Source organism: Oratosquilla oratoria, chromosome 28 (genome assembly GCF_046742065.1).
Source record: "Oratosquilla oratoria isolate Oo_2021 chromosome 28, ASM4674206v1, whole genome shotgun sequence".
In the NCBI taxonomy this organism is placed as follows: domain Eukaryota; kingdom Metazoa; phylum Arthropoda; class Malacostraca; order Stomatopoda; family Squillidae; genus Oratosquilla; species Oratosquilla oratoria.
Window position 1 is genome coordinate 23,052,880 of NC_134804.1, and position 22,223 is coordinate 23,075,102.

General features: G+C 36.0%; 1 protein-coding gene across 2 annotated transcripts in view; it reads left to right on the plus strand.

Moving 5' to 3' along the window:
- pico (ras-associated and pleckstrin homology domains-containing protein pico) overlaps positions 1-22,223 on the plus strand; it is a 40,825-nt gene that overhangs the window by 2,488 nt on the left and 16,114 nt on the right. For both annotated transcript variants that reach the window (XM_076211020.1, XM_076211021.1), the window contains exons 2-3: positions 9,920-10,052; positions 20,779-20,982. In XM_076211020.1, coding sequence (XP_076067135.1) covers positions 9,920-10,052; positions 20,779-20,982 — 337 coding nt within the window. The remainder of the gene's footprint in view (positions 1-9,919; positions 10,053-20,778; positions 20,983-22,223) is intronic.

Sequence of the window (22,223 nt, forward strand, 5' to 3'; positions counted from 1 at the left end):
ATTGTGATGAGGTACCTTGTTTTGCTATAAGATGCAGTAGAATAAGAAACGCAAGAGGACTTTACAATCGAAATGATAATTCAGTTCAGTTGGGTTAAAGTAAGACTGGGAAAGAGGAATAATTTCTGTGGAATACATGAAAAAGAAATATTAAAAAATGAAAATAGATTTTATATTCATGAGGTGCTAATAGTCAAAACTTATGTTGGCTTGGATAGAGCTCAGACAACTGGAAAAGTTAACATTAGATTAAACTAAGTTCACAAAATTTTAGAAATATTCTTCAGAATAGACATAATTTTGACATTTATAGACTGATTTTTCTTTTTATTTTATTATTTTTCATTTGCATATAATTGAAAATTTAACTGTAAATAACACAAACCAGGGGCCTTTAAGAGTTGTACCCTGACTCAAAGCTAACCTATTTGGTAATTGCTGTAGGCCCTATTTTGATATGGAAAGAAGGGGTCTGAAATTTGAGGTAGCTACTTAAAAATTATTGTCATGCTTCGTTATTATGAATATATGCGCAAGATTACCTTGACTTCAAATTCTTTTAAACAGCCAGAATGATGCATCCATTTGTCCATGGTATTTGGATAGTGACATTTCCACCATGCTGCAATTTTAGTTTAGTATTTCCACCATATGGTTATAGTTATGTGAAAACTGCAATAGGAGATGCAGATATTGTAGCAATATTTTACATGCTTTAAGTTTGAATCTTGTTTTTTGTTGATGATCATGTATTGCTCACTCGGGATATACTTCAGAGATAAGAGGAATTTGGCTCACTTGGGTATGCCCACAATATGTATTACAACGGTGGGAGTAACTTAAAGTCCCTTTTTTATTCTATGGAGAAAAGTTGGAATAAATCTGCCGAAGGAAAATAGGTTTGAGTTCCGTTCCACTGCATTTTACGAGTTAAGTGGTATAGTCATGTCTGCTAGGAGATTTTATTCAGCTCTGGGAAACTTCCATTGTAGCAAAACATTAAAAAAGTGTCATTTTCAATTAACCCTATCACTGTTTTATATTGTAGGTGCTGTCAGGCAATTTTATTCAATTGACAAAAATTCCATGCACAGCAAAAGGAATTTGTAACTGTTATCAGTACATAGTGTGTTCCTATCCATGAGTGGTACTGTATTCATGCTGTATGTAAGACAGACTACTTATTTTTTTAAGTTCATGCTAAATAGATACATAGTGCACAGGAAAGGGTTTCATGAATGAGTTTCCTTTTCTTCAACAAAGGCCCTCTTGTAACTTATCTTCACTAGGTGGCTACTTAGCCAAGTTTCTTGAGTTAACAATCAACACATTGTCCTTGTGTCTGCTGAGAACCACATACACTTTAGCCTACATGGCCATATATGGTGACTTGTTGGTTGTTGCTTTATTCACGGCAGTAGTACATGGTTCAATAATAGCTACTCTCAGACTTATTTCATGTTAGTTATTACGCAGATGACTTATGAACAGTATGATTATTTACTGCTTTAGTACATGATAGCATTTTGGTATAATATGGCATTTATAGTTTGTGCACAATGATGAATACCTATTTGTGGTGGTCCTGTAAAATGGATCAGTCAGTTCATCTCCCAAGTCTCTCTTGCATTAGATCCACAGCTCCCAAGTTATTGACAACAGCCACTGGATTAGCTCATAAATCACCAAAGGAAGAAATATAGTGTTGCAAAATGGATGTCAAAGAGAATCATCTCCCTGATATCCATCTTAAAAGTCTGTCAACACCTTCACTTCCATCTGGAGGGATGGCATTCAGTCCCCAGACCATGCCCAAGCTCTCAGTATCAACTTCAACTGTATTTCTTCTATCTGTCTACATAAAGGAGAGCTGACTGGAAGGGTTTTACTTATTCAAACAAAATTGCATGATGATTGACAAATGAATGTGTATGTTGAATATAGCAATCAGAATATATTGTTTTTCTAGTATCAGAGGACTTTGCACATAACTGTCAAAAGCAAATCAAGTCAGTACTGTGGGAGTTAGCTCATTTGTTAGATCCTTTGACAAAATTATGATAATGATAATCAGTATAATGTTTGGAACTGCACACTCCTCTGTAATTACCATAATTAGAAATGTACTTGTTGTGTTTTTTTTTCTATTGTACCAGATTCACTGATGGTAAATGCAGAAGTTTGAATAGATGGTTTTCACTACATAAGGGTTTATATACCAACATGACTTTATAGTGAATAGTGAACATGCTAAAATCAGCAGCAAGCACAACTTTTTGATAAGTGGAAATAAACTAATCACAATAAATAAAAAGATCACACTGAATGAGAATCTGACAAGAAATAATGGTCTCAAACTGTCAGGAAATAGATTTAATATGGAAGTGGGTAGAAACAACTTCACCAACCATGTAGTTAATGAATGGAATAAACTTCCTGCAGAGGTAGTGCAATGTAGTTCAGTTCAAAGCTTTAAGATTCATTTAGATAAACACCCAACCAAGATGCTGTAATGCCTGCCATTTATTTTATATTATTTGTTTATTTGTCTTTATTATTTGCTTGATTTCCATTTATTATTAGTTATCTGTCAATTTGTTATTATTTACTATTTACCTGTATGTTTTTTGTTTATACCTATGCATTTATTTATTTTATTGTTATTTATATTATTGTAATTTTTATTTATTTATCATTATTATATATTTTTTGCATACAACCTAGTTATGGACCAAAAGGTCTCCTGTCGACATGCTCCACTTTTGTAATCATACTTGACTGTACCTCTGTTATAGTTCCAAACAATTGAGAAAACAAATACACCATACAAACTTAAGAATAAGAGAGCATTAAGAATAATAACAGGATACACTAAAACCACCTCAGTAGAACATCTACATAAAAAAAAATCCAAAGAACAGTGTGTGAAACTAGTAGGCACACAGTTTTGTGTAAGACTTAGCTCACCTATCCATCTCTTGCATAATATTATCACAAAAAAAATAATCACATCATGCTACTCAAATGTCAACTTACCACCACCTCTGTGCAACACATCCATGTAGGAATATATACACATTTGGATTACAGAATAAACACTCAAGGACCAACCACCAAGCTCATTATCAGTGCTACAGAGAGATCCTTCCACAAGAAGCAAAAGTCACGCTAGTGTGGCTGCATTCATGCCACTGTCCAGCTTTGAGATGATGCCAACACAGATTGGGCCTGGCTACAGAATCAAATTGATCCAGATGCAATCACCACACAGAAAACACTGAACACCTTATCTTTATCATACTGACCTTACCCAAACAACAACACAATATCTCTTACTTAATGACATGTGGGCTAAAGTTGGTAGACCTAGTGCTGTAATGATTATAATTCATTTTATATTACTTGATTTTGTTTTGCTATCATTTGTCTGTTTGATTTTCATTTATTATTAGTTATATGTAAATTTATTATCATTTACTGTTTACCTGTTTGTTTATTATTTAACTATACCTATGCACTTATTTATGTATTTTATTTGTTATTTACATTATTATAGTTTTTATTTATTTTATTATTATGATTTTTTTCACATCCGACCTAGATATGGACCAAAAGGTCTCCTGTCGGCATGCTCTGCCTTTGTAATCCTTTGTAGTCTACTTGTATGGTTTATCCACCAGACTGAGAACCAGTTTGGTTGCTCCCCTTTGTATTCTCTCAAGCTTGCATATATCCTTCACTAGGTGTGGGGAGCATACCTCTGTTAGGGCAAAGTCCTGTCAGTTGTGGGGAAGGTTGTTGTTGTTGTTGTTGTTCTTCTTCTTCTTCTTCTTCTTCTTCTTCTTCTTCTTCTTCTTCTTCTTCTTCTTCTTCTTCTTCTTCTTCTTCTCCCTCTGCTTCTGCTTCTTCTTCTGCATCTTCTTCTTCTTCTTCTTCTTCTTTTGATTTTATATATATATACATATATATATATATGTATATATTTGTAGTTGTACATGAGTTAACCCCAGATTCTGTGAATTGGTTTGATCACATTTTCTGTGTTTATTATTACTCAGAGTAAAACAGAACTGTGTGCAAGAATTTGATTTGTACTGAAGTGGTTAAGAGGGTATTTCTTAAAGAATCTGCTTTCCTACTAACTTTCCATTCTTCCCAGCTGACTTCACTACAATTAACATCCCCAGTAAGGACTAAATTGCTACTTTGGTCAATAGTTTTCTTTAGAAGAGATGTGTCCAATAACAGCATTTTTTGAAATTCAGTGTCATTCCAAGCTCATGTCTTATGTTGGAGGGGTTGTCATATGCCACCATGAAGTCTCTTTTATTCAGGACTTTAGTAATAAATTTCAGTTGGATTGCTTTAGCCTTGCCTTTACTCAGATTTGGTTCTTCCACTTTTATGTCACTTCTTACAACAAACATTACCCCTCTACCCATTTTACTTTTCTGTCTCTTCCCCAAGTACTGTTACCCAATTGTAGATTGACATTTTTGGGGAAGTTGTGTGTGTGTTTGCCTGTTTGTTAAATTATTATTGCTAGTAGGACTAATGTATGTCATGCAAATAAGTATCTGTATGTGAAGTTCGAGTGAGAACTTTCATTTGCATTGTTTGGCTGCATGCATTGAAATTGAATGGAAGAGAATTTTTTTTTTCCTTGGTGATCCTTGAGGGTGTTATTAAGATGAAACATGCTGATAAAAGCTTCTTGCTACTCTTCCATAATTACTGCCTGTGTAGCTAAGACAGACTTGAGATTCACTGTCACTGTATGGTCAACAAACTTAGGCTGTTGGAGTGAGAATGAACTGGATTTTTTTGTTTTATTTATGTAGACTATAGATGAAGAATTCATAAGAGGCTGAGTAATGTTTTTGGTTGGTTTAGTTTTCTTTTATTGCATAAATGAAGAAACAAGTACAAACTATATTTTAGAAATTTAGATATCATGTAGATCATCCTTTAATAATTTTCAATATCATTTTATATCTAAGTTTTGGTTTGGCATAAGCCGTTTTATTCAGTATAGGGTTATCCTGGAATTGATAGAACAGGATTGCAATTGATATAGGTTCCCCATTCAGGCATTAATCTGTCCCCATCCAATCAGAATATGGTATTTGTGATATAAAGTCTTTACACTTAGTATTAAGGAAGTTAACCTTAAGTTATTGTTGAAATATAGGGGCACCAATGGTGGGTACCCATAAGTGATGATCCTGCAAGATGGGCATTGGAATAATTTTCCTGCTGCCTATCTTTGAAACCCTTCAGCAATCTCACCTTTTATTTAGAGGAGCAACTGATACTTGATCTCCATATTGGGTTCAGTACCTATCATCTTCAACTGTTTCTCCACTTTTTCACAGAGCGAGAACTGGTAACTACTTCTCTGCTCTTCTTATAAACACATGGCATAAAAACTACCTTACACTAGTGCAACACAGACAAAAATCTAAAGTTTCTTCCCAGTGGGGTGTATGGGAGGGCCAGATGACTGCTGCCAATTTAAGGCTACAACTCTTGGTATCAGTTGAAATCTAATTGGCACACATCTCATCATATCTGCAGCTAGTTCTTTCTGGTTACAGTAGCAAAAGTATTTGAAGAATTGTGTGAAAAGGTGACAGTGCACGCAATATTGTTTATTAACCATACCTATGTATTTGTTTTATTTATTATCATTTATATTAATATAATTTTTATTTATTTATTATATATATATATATATATATATATTTGCATCCGTTGAAATCTAGTTGGTACACATCTCATTATATATATTTATTAATTAAATATATTTATTTATTATATTTCTTTTTGCATCAGTTGAAATCTAGTTGGCACACATCTCATCATATCTGCAGCTAGTTCTTTCTGGTTACAGTAGCAAATGTATGAAGAATTGTGTGAAAAGGTGACAGTGCATGCAATATTGTTTATTAACTATACCTATGTATTTGTTTTATTTATTATTATTCATATTGATATAATTTTTATTCATTTATCATTATTATATATATATATACATATATATATATATATATATATATATATATATATATACAATTTTTTTGCGTCCGACCTAGTTATGGACCAAAAGGTTTCCTGTTGACATGCTCCGCCTTTGTAATCCTTTGTGATATTGATAGGTAATTTAATAAAGAATGAATGTTGAAACTAAACGTAATATATTGATTGTGACATTGAAATGCAAAACAAAAGAATTGTTTGGATTTTATTATTAAAATTGTGTTAAAATAATGGGTCTGGTTTTAAGTGATGTCCTTTAACAACAATTAGCTATGAAAATTAGCTGTTGTTTCTGAGTAGTACTGCCTTGAAAGTGAAACTTGCTTTGTAAGCCAAATGGTAGTGAGTAGGGTCTAAGCTAGAGTAGTTTATATATAATTATGGAGTAATAGAGCTTAATTACATAATAGGGTAATTATATTAATGATATACCACTATCTTACTGTGACGACTTTGTTTGGAAAAAATAACTTGCATTACAGTCATATTTGTTTACTTCTCACATTGGTTGTCTTGGAAGATAGCTGTTGACATTTTTATGGCAAGCCCCCATTACTTGTTTCTTTTATGTCATAGGTATTAGTTTAGAATGCTTAACATGAAAATAATTTATAGCCACCTTTACTGTTGTAGAAATATTACGTATGAATATTTGTTCAGCTGATGCCAACACCCTAAAAAAAAAGGACACACACACACATAGAATTGAAGTAAGATTTCCTCCAATGAAGAAATAAATATTACTCAGAATGAAATAAGGAATCAAATATTAAAGGTTGACGGTAACAAGTCACATGGCCCAGATGCAGTTGCAAACTGGATACAGTGAGTCCTCCTTATACGGTAATTCTTTATCCGGTAAATTCACAGTTACGGTATTTGGTAATTACTACCCTCGATTCTATTTATGGTAAGAAAAATTCACAGATACGGTATCTGCTCGTGTTTTAGAGGTAAAATTTTAGATATTTTGAAGAGGAAAGAGCCATAAGTTGAAACTTGGGTTTGGTATACGAGAATTTCAATTTGCTGTAAGGTTTTCAGGAACACATATGTACTGTATGACGAGGACTCGCTTACTAAAGGAATATATAGATGAACTAACAGGAAAAAATATACAAAATAATTTAATGCTCACTCAAGGAAAACTACCAGGAGACTGGAAAAATGCCCATATAGTGCCAATATATAAGGGGGGAAATAAGGGAGACCCAACAAATTATAGGCCAGTGTCCCTAATGAGTACATGTACCACTAATTTGATTTGTTTCTACTCAAGATTGATAGATATATTGCAAGAGAGGGATGGCTGGGCAGACTGTGCCTTCCTGAACCTACAAAAGATATTTGATAAGGTACCACATGGAAAATTGCTATATAAACTGGAAACAATAGGAGGCATACATGGAAAGCTAGTGAATGAATTGGATGGAGGGCTTCCTACATGGATGAAAAATGAGAATAGTGCTCAAAGACAAATATTCAAAATGGGAAGAAATGAGTAGTGGTGTCCCACAGGGGTCAGTACTAGCTCTGATAATGTTGGCTATATATGTAAATGACATGGATGAAGGTATTGAAAGTTACATGAACTGCTTTGGGGATGATGCATATTTATTAAAGAGAATAAACTCTGAAATAGACTGTGACTCATTACAGAGTGATCTGAACAAAGTCTCAGAGTGGAGCAAGAGATGGGAAGTAGAATTCAACATCAAGAAGTGCAGTATAATTGAATTTGGGAAAAGCAAGAATAGAATATCAGGACAGTATAAAATTGATGGAAAAGAAGTAAATTCTGAAAGGGACCTAGGAGTAATCATCAAAGAAATGTTACCAGATAAACATACTAGTAAAATAGTTGGAGAAACATACAATTTGTTGAGATCAATAAAGGTGGCCTTTAAATACCTTGATAAGGAAATGATTTAAGAAAATATTACAAATACTGATAAGGCCAAAACTGGAATATGCAGCAGTGATATGGTCACCCAGTACAAAAAAGAATATAAGAAAATTAGAAATAATATGAAGAACAACAACAAACATGGCCCCAACGCTTTCAAACCTGACATATGAACAAAGACTGGCCAAACTGGAATTGCCAACCCTGGAACAAAGAAGAGAACAATGGGACCTACTAACTATCTACAGAATTATGAAAGGAATAGAATGCCTCGATAGAGAGGACTTATTAAAGTGGGACAGAGGAAAAACAAGAGGACATGCAATGAAACTCAAAAAGGATAACTACAGAAGAGAACTGAAAAAGAACAGCTTCCCACACAGAGTGATAGATATATGGAACAAATTGGATGAAGAAATAGTGTGTGCAAACACAATACAAGAATTTAAGAACAAATTTGATCTTGCGAGATACAAAAACGGGTCACCACAAGCATAGCTCCCCTTCCCATATAATACAACTAGGTAAATAATACATTTAACTCAAAAATGATAACTACAGAAGAGACCTGAAAAAGAACAGCTTCCCACACAGAGTGATAGATATATGGAACAAATTAGATGAAAAAATAGTGTGTGCAAACACAATACAAGAATTTAAGAACAAATTTGATCTTGCGAAATACAGAAACGGGTCACCACAAGCATAACTCCCCTTCCCATATAATACAACTAGGTGAATACATACATTTGTGAGTGCCCAGGAACACAGAACTGCCTCCCCCGCCCACCCACACGGGTCCAACACATGATCCAAGACAATGGTGAATACACACATGCACACAACTTGTAATTTCAATTTCATGCCCTCTTCTCTGACCCATGCCATATATAAGAGGGGGTTTACACGGTTTAACGGTTCAACAGACATGTGTTTAAAGTGATGTGTGAACATGTGAATGGGGTATTTGGTTGTCGAACACGTTGGTTAAACCCCAAATACCCTGTTCACACATCACTTTAAACACGTGTCTGTCGAACCGCGTTTGATGAACCATTAGACCGTAAGAAATAAACCCTAGAAGGCACTTTCATAAATTTAAGCACATGAAAACTGTCTAAACCATCAAAAGTAAATCCTGTGCAACACAAAATATGAGTACTGTATTGGTAAGGCTCTAACTGTAGTGCATATACTCATAAATAATTTATAGCAATGGAAAATAAAGGAAAACATTTGGAATTGGTAATTGCTATTTGGGGCTAGTAATACTGAAGGTAGTAGTCAGGCAGTGACTGAGACCAGGTAAGAGGCATATAGGATGAATGCAGGTCAGTGGACAATAGCCATGGGTAACAAGATACAGCTTGTCTTCATGTGGAAATGAAATTATACAGCCTACAAATAATTGGGGGGTGTCCTTTTCTGGCCCTTGAAAGTATGAAAAATTTGCAAATATATGAATTTGAAAGTGGATAACCCACAATTGTTGGGTTGGGGGGATTTCACCTGTACAGGTTTTTCTTGAATTGCATGAGGGATACATTCCTGAAATAATTGTGCAATTGAAATTGGTGCAAAGTATATATGGGTCAGCTGGGCAAGCGTGAGCAGCGCATTGCAAAATTTTAATGATACTCAGGTGTGATATTTTGGATGAAACATACATACATTCATATACCAAAGGCTTTTTCACCCTACACGGGGGGGAAGCCAAAAAGAAAAAGGCATAGAAACCACTCCTACCCATTCCATTTCCTATATATTCCACTCCCCTCCACCCTCCTCCCTCCCTCTTATCTTGGCACCCCCTGGATGAAACATGCTAATTGAAAAAAAGTTACTGGATTTACTTATTGTATTATTTCAAAAATATGCTATTCAAACATATGCAATTTTAGAAATACATGTATACATAATAGCCATAAGTTTGCACTTGTTCTGAGTTGTTACTCATATATGATTTTCTTTCAGGGCGTTGACAATGTGGACAGTGGAGAAGCGAGCACAGGTGGTGGGGGCCCCTTGGGGGCCAGGCAGCATACCAAACTTCCCGCACATCCACCGAGAATTGATGCCCACAGGTTTTCACGGGCTAACCTTGAAGGTAATAGGAGAATTATCATAGAGAGTACTAAATCATTGATAATTTTTGCTAAGACCGCATTTCTTTTTTTTTTCTGCATAAGATGTAATCACTTTCTTATACCTCTACAACTCCATTGCTCTTAGGATGATTCACCTGAATGTTTACTTTGCTTATTTTAAATAACTTACATAATTCTTCAAGATTGGTATGGGTTGTAAAATACAAAATCTTGAAAGATAATAGCAACAAATACATATTTATATCCATTTTCAGACATAGGTAACTCCAATGTATCTATGTGAACTCATTCCCAAGGTTTTTGTGGGATGGAATATAATAGCATAGGAGCAGGTTTAGGCATACTTCCTTTAATCTTGGCACATTCCAAGCAATTTCCTATATAATCATATATGTCTTTCTTCGTACCTGGCCAAAAGTATTTAAGCTGTGCTTGTCTCTATAAGTTTTATCCTTTCCTGGATGTGAACTGCAATCACTGTCATGAATTAACTTTAATAAGGTCTCTTGTACAATAATTTGTGGAATTACCAATTGATTCACTGAGCCCCTAGAAACATCCTTCCCATTTACAACTGTTTTTCTATACAAAAGTTCATTGGTTAAATGAGATTTCTCTGTCTTATACCCTTTTGTTAGTTTTGGAGGAATACCATTTGGATTCATCAAATTCAGGGCCACTTTCTCCCAAATCTTTTCTTTTTTCCCTTTTATCATTTCCTCATCTAATGTTACTATAGGCAGTTCACTCAAAGAATCTCAGTCAGTCCTGCATTTTCGGTTGGCAGCCCTGCTCACCCTTCCCCTGCTGAGCTGGCTGAAACTTCAAGCCCCCTTAAAATATTTTCATATATCTTCACTTAGCTCAGTGACAATACAAGTTACATGAACTTCATGTACATCTAGGGATGAAGCAGTCCTTGTTCACCTATTTCAAAGCTTTCCATCTTGATAGTACAGAGAAAGTAATTATAGCGAGTAAAAGATAAGGAGTATAATTGTAATGTTTATACACCATTTTATTTATTATCGCTGTGTCCAGTCATTATGATGCTGGTTGTAAAATTTAACATGTCTTCTGTGATATCAAATAGTCATGAATATGACTGCTTTCATACATACATATACCAAAGGCTTTTTCCCCCCTACACAGGGGGGTAGCCATAAAGAAAAAGGTATATAAACCACTCCCATCCATTCCATTTCCTATATACTCCACTCCCCACCACCCTCCTCCCTCCCTCTTATCTTGGCACCTCCTGGATGATGGGTCATCCCTGCATCCTGTCCACTGCCCTGGGTCAGAAGCAGTGTCACAAGACATAGCACATCCACAGCAAGGCCGCTTCATAAATTCAGTGCCCCCCCCCCTTCCGTCCCCTCATGCAGAAAAAGAGAAGACGGCGAGAAAATCCCTTTGGGCTGCATCAATTTTTTTCTCATACATACTTGCTCTACAATCCTGTGTTCTATGTTCTGCTCTTTTGTGATACAAACAGAAAGGTGGATTTCTACAATGATACTCATCATGACCCTCATATTCGCAGTTCCTACAAATAGTTGCATAATAACATTCTTGTGCTTTATGCCCCCAGTTATTACAATTAAAACATTCAAATCTAGCATTCCTTGAAGTGCTACTATGTTCAGAATCTCTGTTTCTGTAATCACTCCTAGAGTTCCTATTTTCTTTATTAATCACTCCTAGAGTTCCTATTTTCTTTATGTTGTTGCATTCCTATTTTCATGACATATGGACTAATTGCTTTACTTTCACTATAACCTTGAAGAATGTAATCTATCTCCCCTAAATCCATTGTTTCTTTTGGTTCTCTGTATAGCTTCTCTGCCATCATCTCACCACAGTTATGTATTTAACCCATTAAACTCTGACGACAAGATGTCTTGTCATTTGGTCAAATAAAACAAAAAATCATAAAACACCAAAATGTTTGATCAAACACCAGAAAAATATGACGTCAGTCCTCGCTTCGCTGCGAGCGAAGCGAGGATTGATGTCATATTTTTCTGGTGTTTGATCAAACATTTTGGTGTTTTATGATTTTTTGTTTTATTTGACCAAATGACAAGACATCTTGTCATCGGAGTTGAATGGGTTAATAATGCAAATACTATTAACTTAGTAACCTGAAAAACTTTTAACTTATAACTAGATCTTTCTGTTCAATCTGAACCTTTCAACATAAAAATCATGTCCTGAGACCATCTGTCTAATTTTGTTTAATATTCTTGGTTTCATTTGTTTTTGTTTTCTTTATTCTAACCAAAGACCTGATTGGACCCTGATCACACTGTGACTTAAAATATTTAATGAATGCCTTCTTATAAACTTCATATTGGTTGATATTTTTCCATTTGCTGGAAATTTATTATAAGCCTAGCCCTACCCTTCTCAGGATCTACATTTTCTTTTAAAATTTAAATCTTTTCATGTGTTATGTTTTTAGTTACTATTATAGTTTCTATTAAATTGAGACGTAGCCCGAAGGGATTTTTCCATGTCTTCTCCTTTTCTGCATGGGGGGACGGAGAGGGGGGTCGCCGAATTTATGAAGTGGCCTTGCTGTGGATGTGCTGTGTCTTGCGACACTGCTTCCAACCCAGGGCAGTGGACAGGAGTGCAGGGATGACCCGTCATCCAGGAAGTGCCAAGATAGGAAGGAGGTTGTAGGGGAGTTGAGTATATAGGAAATGGAATGGGTGGGAGTGGTTTCTATGCCTTTTTCTTTTTGGCTACCCCTGTGTAGGGAGAAAAAGCCTTTGGTGTATGTATGTATTTTAAACTGAGAAACATGTTGACCCCCACTGTATTTTCTTCCCCAAAAACTTGGGAATGTTTGTTTGCAAGGTAACAACTTCATGTCATATAGCTCCTGTAGTCATACCTTTAGTTGTTAATGTCAATTTGAAGTGACTGCTTCCTATTTAGTCCTCACGCATATGGCACACATTTCACATGTACATCTACCATGGTCACTAGCTCGCCCTCATAGTAGTCCCTCGTTCACTCCTCATAGCCGAATCCTCATAGTAGTGTGCACTGTTACTTGTAGTTCTTACCCTTGTAATCAGCATGTACTACATAGTCCTGTATTTTGATGTACCCATACACTTGTAGCTGTATTTTGCACTAATTCTAATAACCAGTCTCTTCGTTAGTAGTGTTGCAAATGATATTTTGACACAGTTCAAAGGGATTTCTCCCGGTATTCTCTATTTATGCATGAGGGGTTGGAGAAGGTGGGGGGTCGCCGATTAAATGTAGTAGCCTTGCCGTGGATGTGCTGTGTCTTGCCACATTGCTTCTGACCCAGGGCAGTGAGTGAGATGCAGGGATGACCCGTCATCCAGGAGGAGCTAAGAAAAGGTTGAGGGAGGGATGGTGAATGGGAGTGGAGTATATGGGAATGAAATGGTTGGGAGTGGATATATACAATTGACTTTGGCTACCTCCCTTGTAATGGGGAAAAAGCTGTAGGTATATGTATGTATGTACTACAAACAGGTACCTGTCACTGATACCTTGTTAAAGAAATTCTAATGCTTTGGTATCTGTTTTCTTCCTTTGTCAAATTTTAGTACTTAGATTATAAACCCTTTTAGCACAAGGTCAGGAATAAACTTGGCCTCAGACCCATGTCTTACTCTTACACCTTCCTCAAACCTGTCACAATGTCTCAACAATAGTCTATCTGTATCCCTTTCATGGGGATGGTGTTGGCGTAGAGCAGTCCACCATTTCCTGTTGAGTAGTTGGTCAGCAAATTCTCCTCTGTGGGTTCCATGATCTGCCATGCATTGCTTCAGGGCATCCAGTTTGTTTATGTAGATGGGGAGAACCAACACTAAGCCATAGTGAGGAATACGTTTATGGCCCATCAATAACACTTTTGGTATATACTTGATATGAATTCACTTTAGAGAGAATTGGCTTTGGAATTCCTAAATGAAAATAAGTATTCCACCACTGCCACCAATGTCATGACAGGTTTTGAACACCTATTAATTTTTTTCCCTATTTATTTATTCTAAGTTACTACATCTCTATGCTCCTTATCTAGAACATTGGAATATGATAACAATCAACAAAAAGAATCTCAGACCTGAGTCCAGTTTATACTGATACACTTAAATATATGGAAAGAATTATGGTAGTATGACACAGATTAATATATATGGGAGGAGCCATCTGACTTGAATCATGAGATAAGATGTGTAAGGTACCCACTCAGGAAATCTGCTGGCCATATACAAAAAGTCACAAATATCATAAAGCACTGTTGCCATGATTGAACTAAGGGCCTCCCCTGTATGGATGGGTACCGTGAAGGTGCATCCTCTTACACGCATCCAGTTTTAACCTCCGTGTACAGTGAGCAGGAATGTCCACACTCTGCTTATTACCTTAGAACTACATACATACATATACCAAGGCTTTTTCCCCCTTACAAGGGAGGTAGCCAAAAAGGAAAAGGTATAAAATCATTCCCACCCATTCCATCCCTGAGTACACTCCACACCCCTCCACCCTCCCTCTTATCTTAGCACATACATACATACATACATACATACATACATACATATACCAAAGGCTTTTTCCCCCTTACAAGGGAGGTAGCCAAAAAAGGAAAAAGCATAAAAACCATTCCCACCCACTCCATCCCTAATACACTCCACTCCCCTCCACCCTCCATCCTTCACCTTAGGACTAGTCACCATTATTTAATGTAATTGGGTGGATTCTGGATGCCTTGGATTGACAATTTTATTCAGGGAGTTGGTTGACCCTTTCTATTGGATCTGAATGTCTTAATCTTAGTCACCTTAATTTTCCTACATCTAATTCTAATTATATGCAAGCTACTCTTATTTCATTATTCCAGTGTTTCAATATATAGAGAAAACAAGAAAAGGGGAAGAGAGATTAAGAGTTACTGACCTGTTGGATCCGAATGTCCTAAGCTTAGTGACCCCAAGCTCTGAGAGTGATGCTCCTGTATCCTCAACCTACCCCCAGTTAATCCTTCTGACCATGGCTTCCCACTCCTAAATCTTCTTCCATTTTCTTACCTAGCTCGACCTTGCCTATTTGGGGTATTCCTTGGGGTGCAAATCCTATGTTATGAATCCTTTTGGATAGATTTAAATGAGTGAGTAGAGGGTTTAGGGAGAAATGTCAATGTAGTGGTATTGGGAGATCTTATGGTTAGGGAAGGAAATTAACCAATATACAGAGTGGTTGGGAAATGTGGAGTTCCAAGAAAAAAATTGTAGTGAAGAGTTAATGGTGATGTGTCTAGAGAGTTGATGATAGCAAATACAGTATTTAGGAGAGGGTGGTGGATGGAAGGGTGGTAGATAGAGTATTAATGGACTATATAGTGGTAACCAGGAGAAAAGTAGGAAGAGTGAAGGATGTATATGTTCTAAGGGAGAGAGTGAGGCAATATCAGATCATATTTTGGTGGAAGGTAAGTTGAGAGTGGAGGATAGATGGATAAAGGAAAAGGACAGAAGGTAGGGAGGTGCTTAAAGTGAACTGCTTAAATGAAAAAAAAGGAGAAGGAGTACAAAAAGAAGCTGAGAGAGGAGTGGGAAGGAGTGAAGGATAGAGTAAAACTAGGAGTGGAGGAGGAATGGGGATGTTTCAAGGAGAGAGTCACAAGTTGTGCAAAGATGGTGTGTGGAACAAGAAGGGGAGGAAATAGAAGGAAGGGTAATAAGTGTTGGGATGAGGAGGCAAAGAAGGTTGTAGAAGAGAAGCAAGGATTCACAGATTGGTTACAAAATAGGATGAGAGGATCATATGAGAGGTGGAAGGAAAAGAGAAGTAAAGCATAAGATAAAGGAGGCAAAGAGGAGAGCAGATGTGAAATGGGGTAAGATTACATTATGACAGAAAATTCTGAAAGTAGTAAAAAGATGTTTTGGAAAGAAGTTAAAAGAGGAAGAGGAGGCAAATCAAGTAGAGAAGAAAAAGTAAAAGGTGCAGATGGAGAGATTATAATGGAAGAGATGGCAGTAAGAGGAAGATGGGCAGAGTATTTTAGGGAATTGCTAAATGTGAAGGAGGATAAGGAAGGAAAGGTAGTTGTAGTGGGAAGCACTATGAAAATGACAGTGATGAATGAGGAAAATGGAGGAGAAATAATGAAAAGGAAGCAAAAGCAGTTGTTGAAAAGGTGAGAGCAGGTAAGGCACCTGGGTTAGATGGGTGTCATACAGAATGTCTAAAAAAGGAGGTACAGTGAATCCGGAGGACTGGAGGAGTGCTTGCATAGTTCCACTTTACAAGGGAAAAGGGGACAAGTTTGAGTGTAGTAGTTTTAGAGGGATCAGTTTGTTAAGTGTAGTTGGGAAAGTTTATGGGAGGGTCTTGATTGAGAGGATTAGGAGAGGAACAGAGGAAGTAATTGGTGAGGAACAATGTGGGATTAGGACAGGGGTTATATGGATCAGATTTTTGTGATAAGACAGATATGTGAGAAAACTTAAGGAAAAGGCAAGGATGTTTTTTGGGCCTTTATGGATTTGGAAAAGGCTTATGACAAGGTAACAGGAAGGTGCTGTGGGAGGTATTGCAGATATATGGGGTAGGAGGAAAGCTTCAAAGAGCAGTCGAGTTTTTTACGAGAGTAGTAGTTTGTGTTAGAATAAGAAATGGAGAGAGTGAGTGGTTTGAGGTAAAGGTGGGGCTTTGCCAGGGATGTGTTATGTCACCTTAGCTACTCAATTTGTATGTGGATGGGGTGATGTGAGAGGTAAACACAAGGGTAATGGGTCTGGGATTGGAGATGGTTAAAAAATGGAGAAAAGTGGGAGATAAGCCAGCTGTTGTTTGCGGACAACACTGCGCTTGTAGAGGATCAGAGGAGAGTTTGAGGAAGTTAGTGACAGAATTTGGGAAGGTGTGCAAAAGAAGGAAGTTGAAGATAAATGTGGGTAAAAGTAAGGTGATAATCTACAAGGGGAGAAAGTGGCAGCAGACTGGAAGTGTATATTAAGGGAGAAAGACTGGAGGAAGTGGATATTTTTAGATACTTGGGTGCAAATGTGACAGGAAAGGGAGTGGAGGTGGAGGTAGAATGTAGATTGAGAGAAGCAAGGAAACGTCTTGGGGTATTAAAAAGTGTAATGAGAAATAGACATTTGGGAATGGATGCTAAGAGGAGATTGTATGAAGAAGTGATTGTGCCAACAGCACTGTACAGGGGAGAAACATGGAACATAAGAGAGGAGGAGTTTGAATATGTTTGAGATGAGATGCCTGAGAATTATAACTTGATAGAGTGAGAAACGAGGAGGTGAGGAGGATAATGGGTGTGGAAAGGGAGTTTAGATAGGGTTGATGAAAGAGTATTAGGATGGTTTGGACACATGGAAAAAATGACTGAAGAAAGATTAGTAAAAGAGGTATGGAAGGCAGAGGTAGAAGGAGTGAACCTGAGAGGGAGACCAAGGATGAGATAGATGGATGGGGTTAAAGGGGCATTGGGAAAGAGGGGAATGTCTGTTGAGGAAGGACAGGGGAAAACAGGAGATAGGTTGAATGGAGAATGGTTGTGTATGGATGATGCTGTGATGTATGAAAGGGAGGGGATGGGGTGTGAGGGAGTATGTATGACAAATAAATTGATGCAGTCCAAAGGGATTTCTCCATGTCTTCTCCTTTTCTGCATGAAGGGATGGAGAGGGGGGTTGCCAAATTTATGAAGCGGACTTGCTGTGGATGTGCTGTGTCTTGTGACTGCTCACCCAGGGCACTGGACAGAATGTAGGAATGACCTGTCATCCAGGAGGAGCCAAAATAAGAGGGATGGAGGGGGGTGGATGGGAGTGGAATATATTGGGATGGAATGGGTGGGAGTGGATTTTATGCCCTTGTTTTTTGGCTACCTCCCTTGTAAGGGGATAAAAGCCTTTGGGCATGTATGAAACCTTCATAGTCTTGTCTTCATTTCACTTATATACAGAATTTTTGTAGATAACCTTGGGCATGCAGCAGTCTCCATGGGTTCAGGCTGTTCTGCTAACCAAGTGGGTGGGTATGTTTTGGCACGAAGAGGAGTAGTTGGTTGTGCTTATTGTTAACTACGATCTACACATTTATCACATAGATCCAGAGAAGGAAAGGGGGAGGTACCTTATAATTTACAATTAGTTGGAGTTAACATGCTGATTTATCTCTAGATATTCCATATAAACATTATTATGAACCATAACAATATATATATATATACAGGTAGTCGTCGACTTACGACCTATGCGACTTACGACTGATCGACTTTACGACCACGAGATAGTGCAATAATATTTAACATTTAATAGAGTAATAGAATTGCAATGTTATGCCTGGCAGTGCAGTACAATTACTTTGCACGCCGCGAGACGCAAGTACGATAGTTTTGGCAGACTACTGGCAGCGTCAGCTTCCCTCTCATTCAGGAGCATGTGGTATTTCTGACTTCATTCATGACAAGGATTATATCTTTAAATTTTTTGTGCTTCAAACCCCCATGAAGATGTCTAAAAGAAAATTATCTTTCGATATTTCCAAGCCTGCCAAGAAACAAAGAAAGATTATTGATCTTGACACGAAAATGAAAGTGATAAAACATTATGAAGGCGGGAAGAAAGTTAATGTGATAGCACATGAACTTCAGTTATCACATTCTACAGTGTCGATAATTTTAAAAGACAAAGAGAGGATCTCAATTTTGCCTTGGATTTTATATTTTAATATGTTTTGCAATTAATAAAATGTAACAGTAAAACTTTTTTATGCCTAGTCTGTTGTCGATAACAATATGTTCGGTACAGCATTTTGTATTTTTATGTTTTGCAATATTTTCGGTACAGTACGTAAACGAAAAGAATGTTTTGAAATATTTTTTTCCTAATTTTGCCTTGCATTATGTATTTTTATGTTTTGCAATTAATAAAATGTAACAGTAAACTTTGTTTAAGCATAGTCTGTTGTCGATAATATTTTCGGTACAGTACGTAAACGAAAAGAATGTGTTTTGAAATAATTTTTTTCCTAATTTTGCCTTGCATTTAGTATTTTTAATGTTTTGCAATTAATAAGATGTAAACTATACAGTACAATGATTTTAATTTAACCAACAAAAAAGTATTTGTAGGTCAAAGATGACAGGACTTTATTCAGTGTGTAGGCCTAGGCTACGTTTCCTAACGACAATTATAAAAAGAATAATGAATATTAAACAACATAGCTCAAAGATGATAAGATTTTATTCAGTATGCATACGTTTCCTAAAGAAAGTCTGATGATAGAATAATAAAAATGTTAAAAAATACAGTATTAAATATCATAGGTCAAAGATGATAGGATTTTATTCAGTATGCTACGTTTCTCAAAGAAAATCAGATAAAATTATAAAAAAGGTTTAAAAAATACTATACAACATAGTTCAAAGATGCTAAGATTATTTCAGTATGCTAAATATAATATAGAATATACATGTATACAGTAACAAAAATAATATTTAAAGGGTAATATAAACTATATATATATAAAGTCCGACTTGCGTCCAGATCGACTTACGACCTGTTTGTCGGAACCGAACTCGGTCGTAAGTTGACGACTACCTGTATATATATATATACATATACATGTACATATATACATATTCATATATATATATATATATATACATATACATATATATATGTACACAGTAGAACCTCTACATACGAATTTAATTCGTTGCAGAACCTACTTCGTATGTTGAAATGGTCGTGTGTTAAATCAAATATTCCCATAAGAATACACTGTAATTCAATTAATTCGTCCCACAGCCCAAAAACCTATCATAACTCCTTAATAAATACTGTACTGCAGATAATTACACATAACAATATAACAAATGCATTACTATATATAAGAGAGATGTAAAAAAAATAATTTATAAGGAAATAATCAATAAAAAGGGTTTTTTATTGTCACTTTACCTTAGAAACAGGCGAACGGAGGTGTTGGCTTGGCAGTGCAGGAGACAGTAGTTGTGGGTAGAGAGGTGGTGACTGAGATATGTATCGTAACTTAGGCTACTCTAACTTACACTAGTTGAACTTTAAACTAACTTGGCTTATATATACGAAACTTCGACGACTTCGTATGTTAGAAATTACTTCGGGTGTAGAGTCAAATATTAGATTGAATTTCACATCGTATGTTGAAAAATTCGTATGCTTAGGCAATCATAAGTAGAGGTTCTACTATATATATATATATATATATATATATATATATATATATATATATATATATATATATATATATAAATATATATATATATATATATATATATATATGAAAATCCCGACATTACTGATAGGAATGGGTGGGAGTGGGTGTGGCTTTGACTTGGCTACCTTCCTTATAAGTCTGGAAGAAGCCCTTAGTATATAGATAGATATAAAGTTATTTATTTTTGTTTGTTGGTATTTGTGATCCACATGCAATGGTACCTATAATGGGAACTGGCAGATGGTGGTCATGCAAGATGTTGGAGGGTATCATCTTCCTGCCATCCATCTTTAGATCCCGTCAACTATCTTGCTTCTGTGTGGAGATGCAGGTTTGAAGGGTTTGCACTTACCCTCCAGACCAGAGGCAGGTTTGATTAAATGTGTATAATTAATCTAGAACTCATTTATTGATAATCACATGTTTTGACAGATTCAGGGGATGTAGAGTTGGATGCCATCCTGGGGGAGCTATGTGCTCTTGAGAGCCAGTTTGAATTGGAAATCGTCAACAAAATAGGCTCTTCCCTCTCTTCAGCGTCAGCATCGGCAGTTCCCATTACAACTGCCAACACCATCTCTGCTGTTGCTGCCTCTGTGGCCAGCCCTGCCAACACCACAACTATGCAGTCTGCAGGTAGGCATTATTGTATTGTCAGTAAGTATACTACAACCTGTCACTCTACTGTGGACAGCCCCAACCATGGTGCAAAATTGAAACACAAGGGTTGATGTTGTCTGTTGTTATATGAAATTAGAAACTACAGTTCTGCTTTCATAGTTATGTTTGTTTTGAGAATGTAGGTTATATACACATGTAAACAGGAATATATATATATATATATATACATTGTCCAACATTGTTAACAAAAGTGAATAGTGAAAAGGATCTCAGCGTAATTATCAGTAACACTCAAATAATCTAAGCAGTGTATTTGAGCCTTTGAGAAAGCAAACAATATTCTAGGACAGATAGTGCGATCTTTCGACTTCAAAAGTTCATCTCTTATTAACAAGCTATATAAATTGTCAGTTCTTCCAAATTTGGAGTATGCTGTTTCCGCATGGTCACCAAATCTCATTGAAGACATTGACAGATTGGAAAAAGTACAATGGCGAGCCACATACCGTAACTGATTCCAAATATCAAAAATAAATCATACAAAAATCGACTAAAACATATGAATCTGTTTTCCCTAAAAAAGCATAGACTCAGAGGTGACTTGATACAGGTCTTTAAGATTCTAAAGGGAATTGGCATCAAAAGTGAATTTTTTTTCACACTGAATGAGAATCTGACAAGAAATAATGGTCTCAAAGTGTCAGGAAATAGATTTAATTTGGAAGTGGGTAGAAACAACAACACCAATTATGTAGTTAATGTAATAAACTTCCTGCAGAGGCAGTGCCATGTAGTTCAGTTCAAAGCTTTCAGATTCGTTTAGATAAACACCTAAGTAAGATGCTGTAATGACTGTCATTTATTTTATATTATTTGTTTATTTGTTTGTTATTATTTGTCTGTTTATTATTTGCTTGATTTTCATTTATTATTAGTTATCTGTCAATTTATTTGATTTACCATATACCTGTTTGTTTAGTATTTAACTATACCTGTGCATATTTATTTATTTTATTTATTATTATTTATTATATATATATATATATATATATATATATATTTATTTATTTATCATTATTATAATTTTTCTGCATCTGACCTAGTTATGGACCAAAAGGTCTCCTGTTGGCATGCTCCACCTTTTGTAATCCTTTGTAAAAGAAATGGCAAAAACAGTTCTAAAAGAAGTAAAAGATGATGACAATGATTACCTTATTTCTAAGTGTGTCTGACTTGTGTTTCTTCAGTGAAGCTAA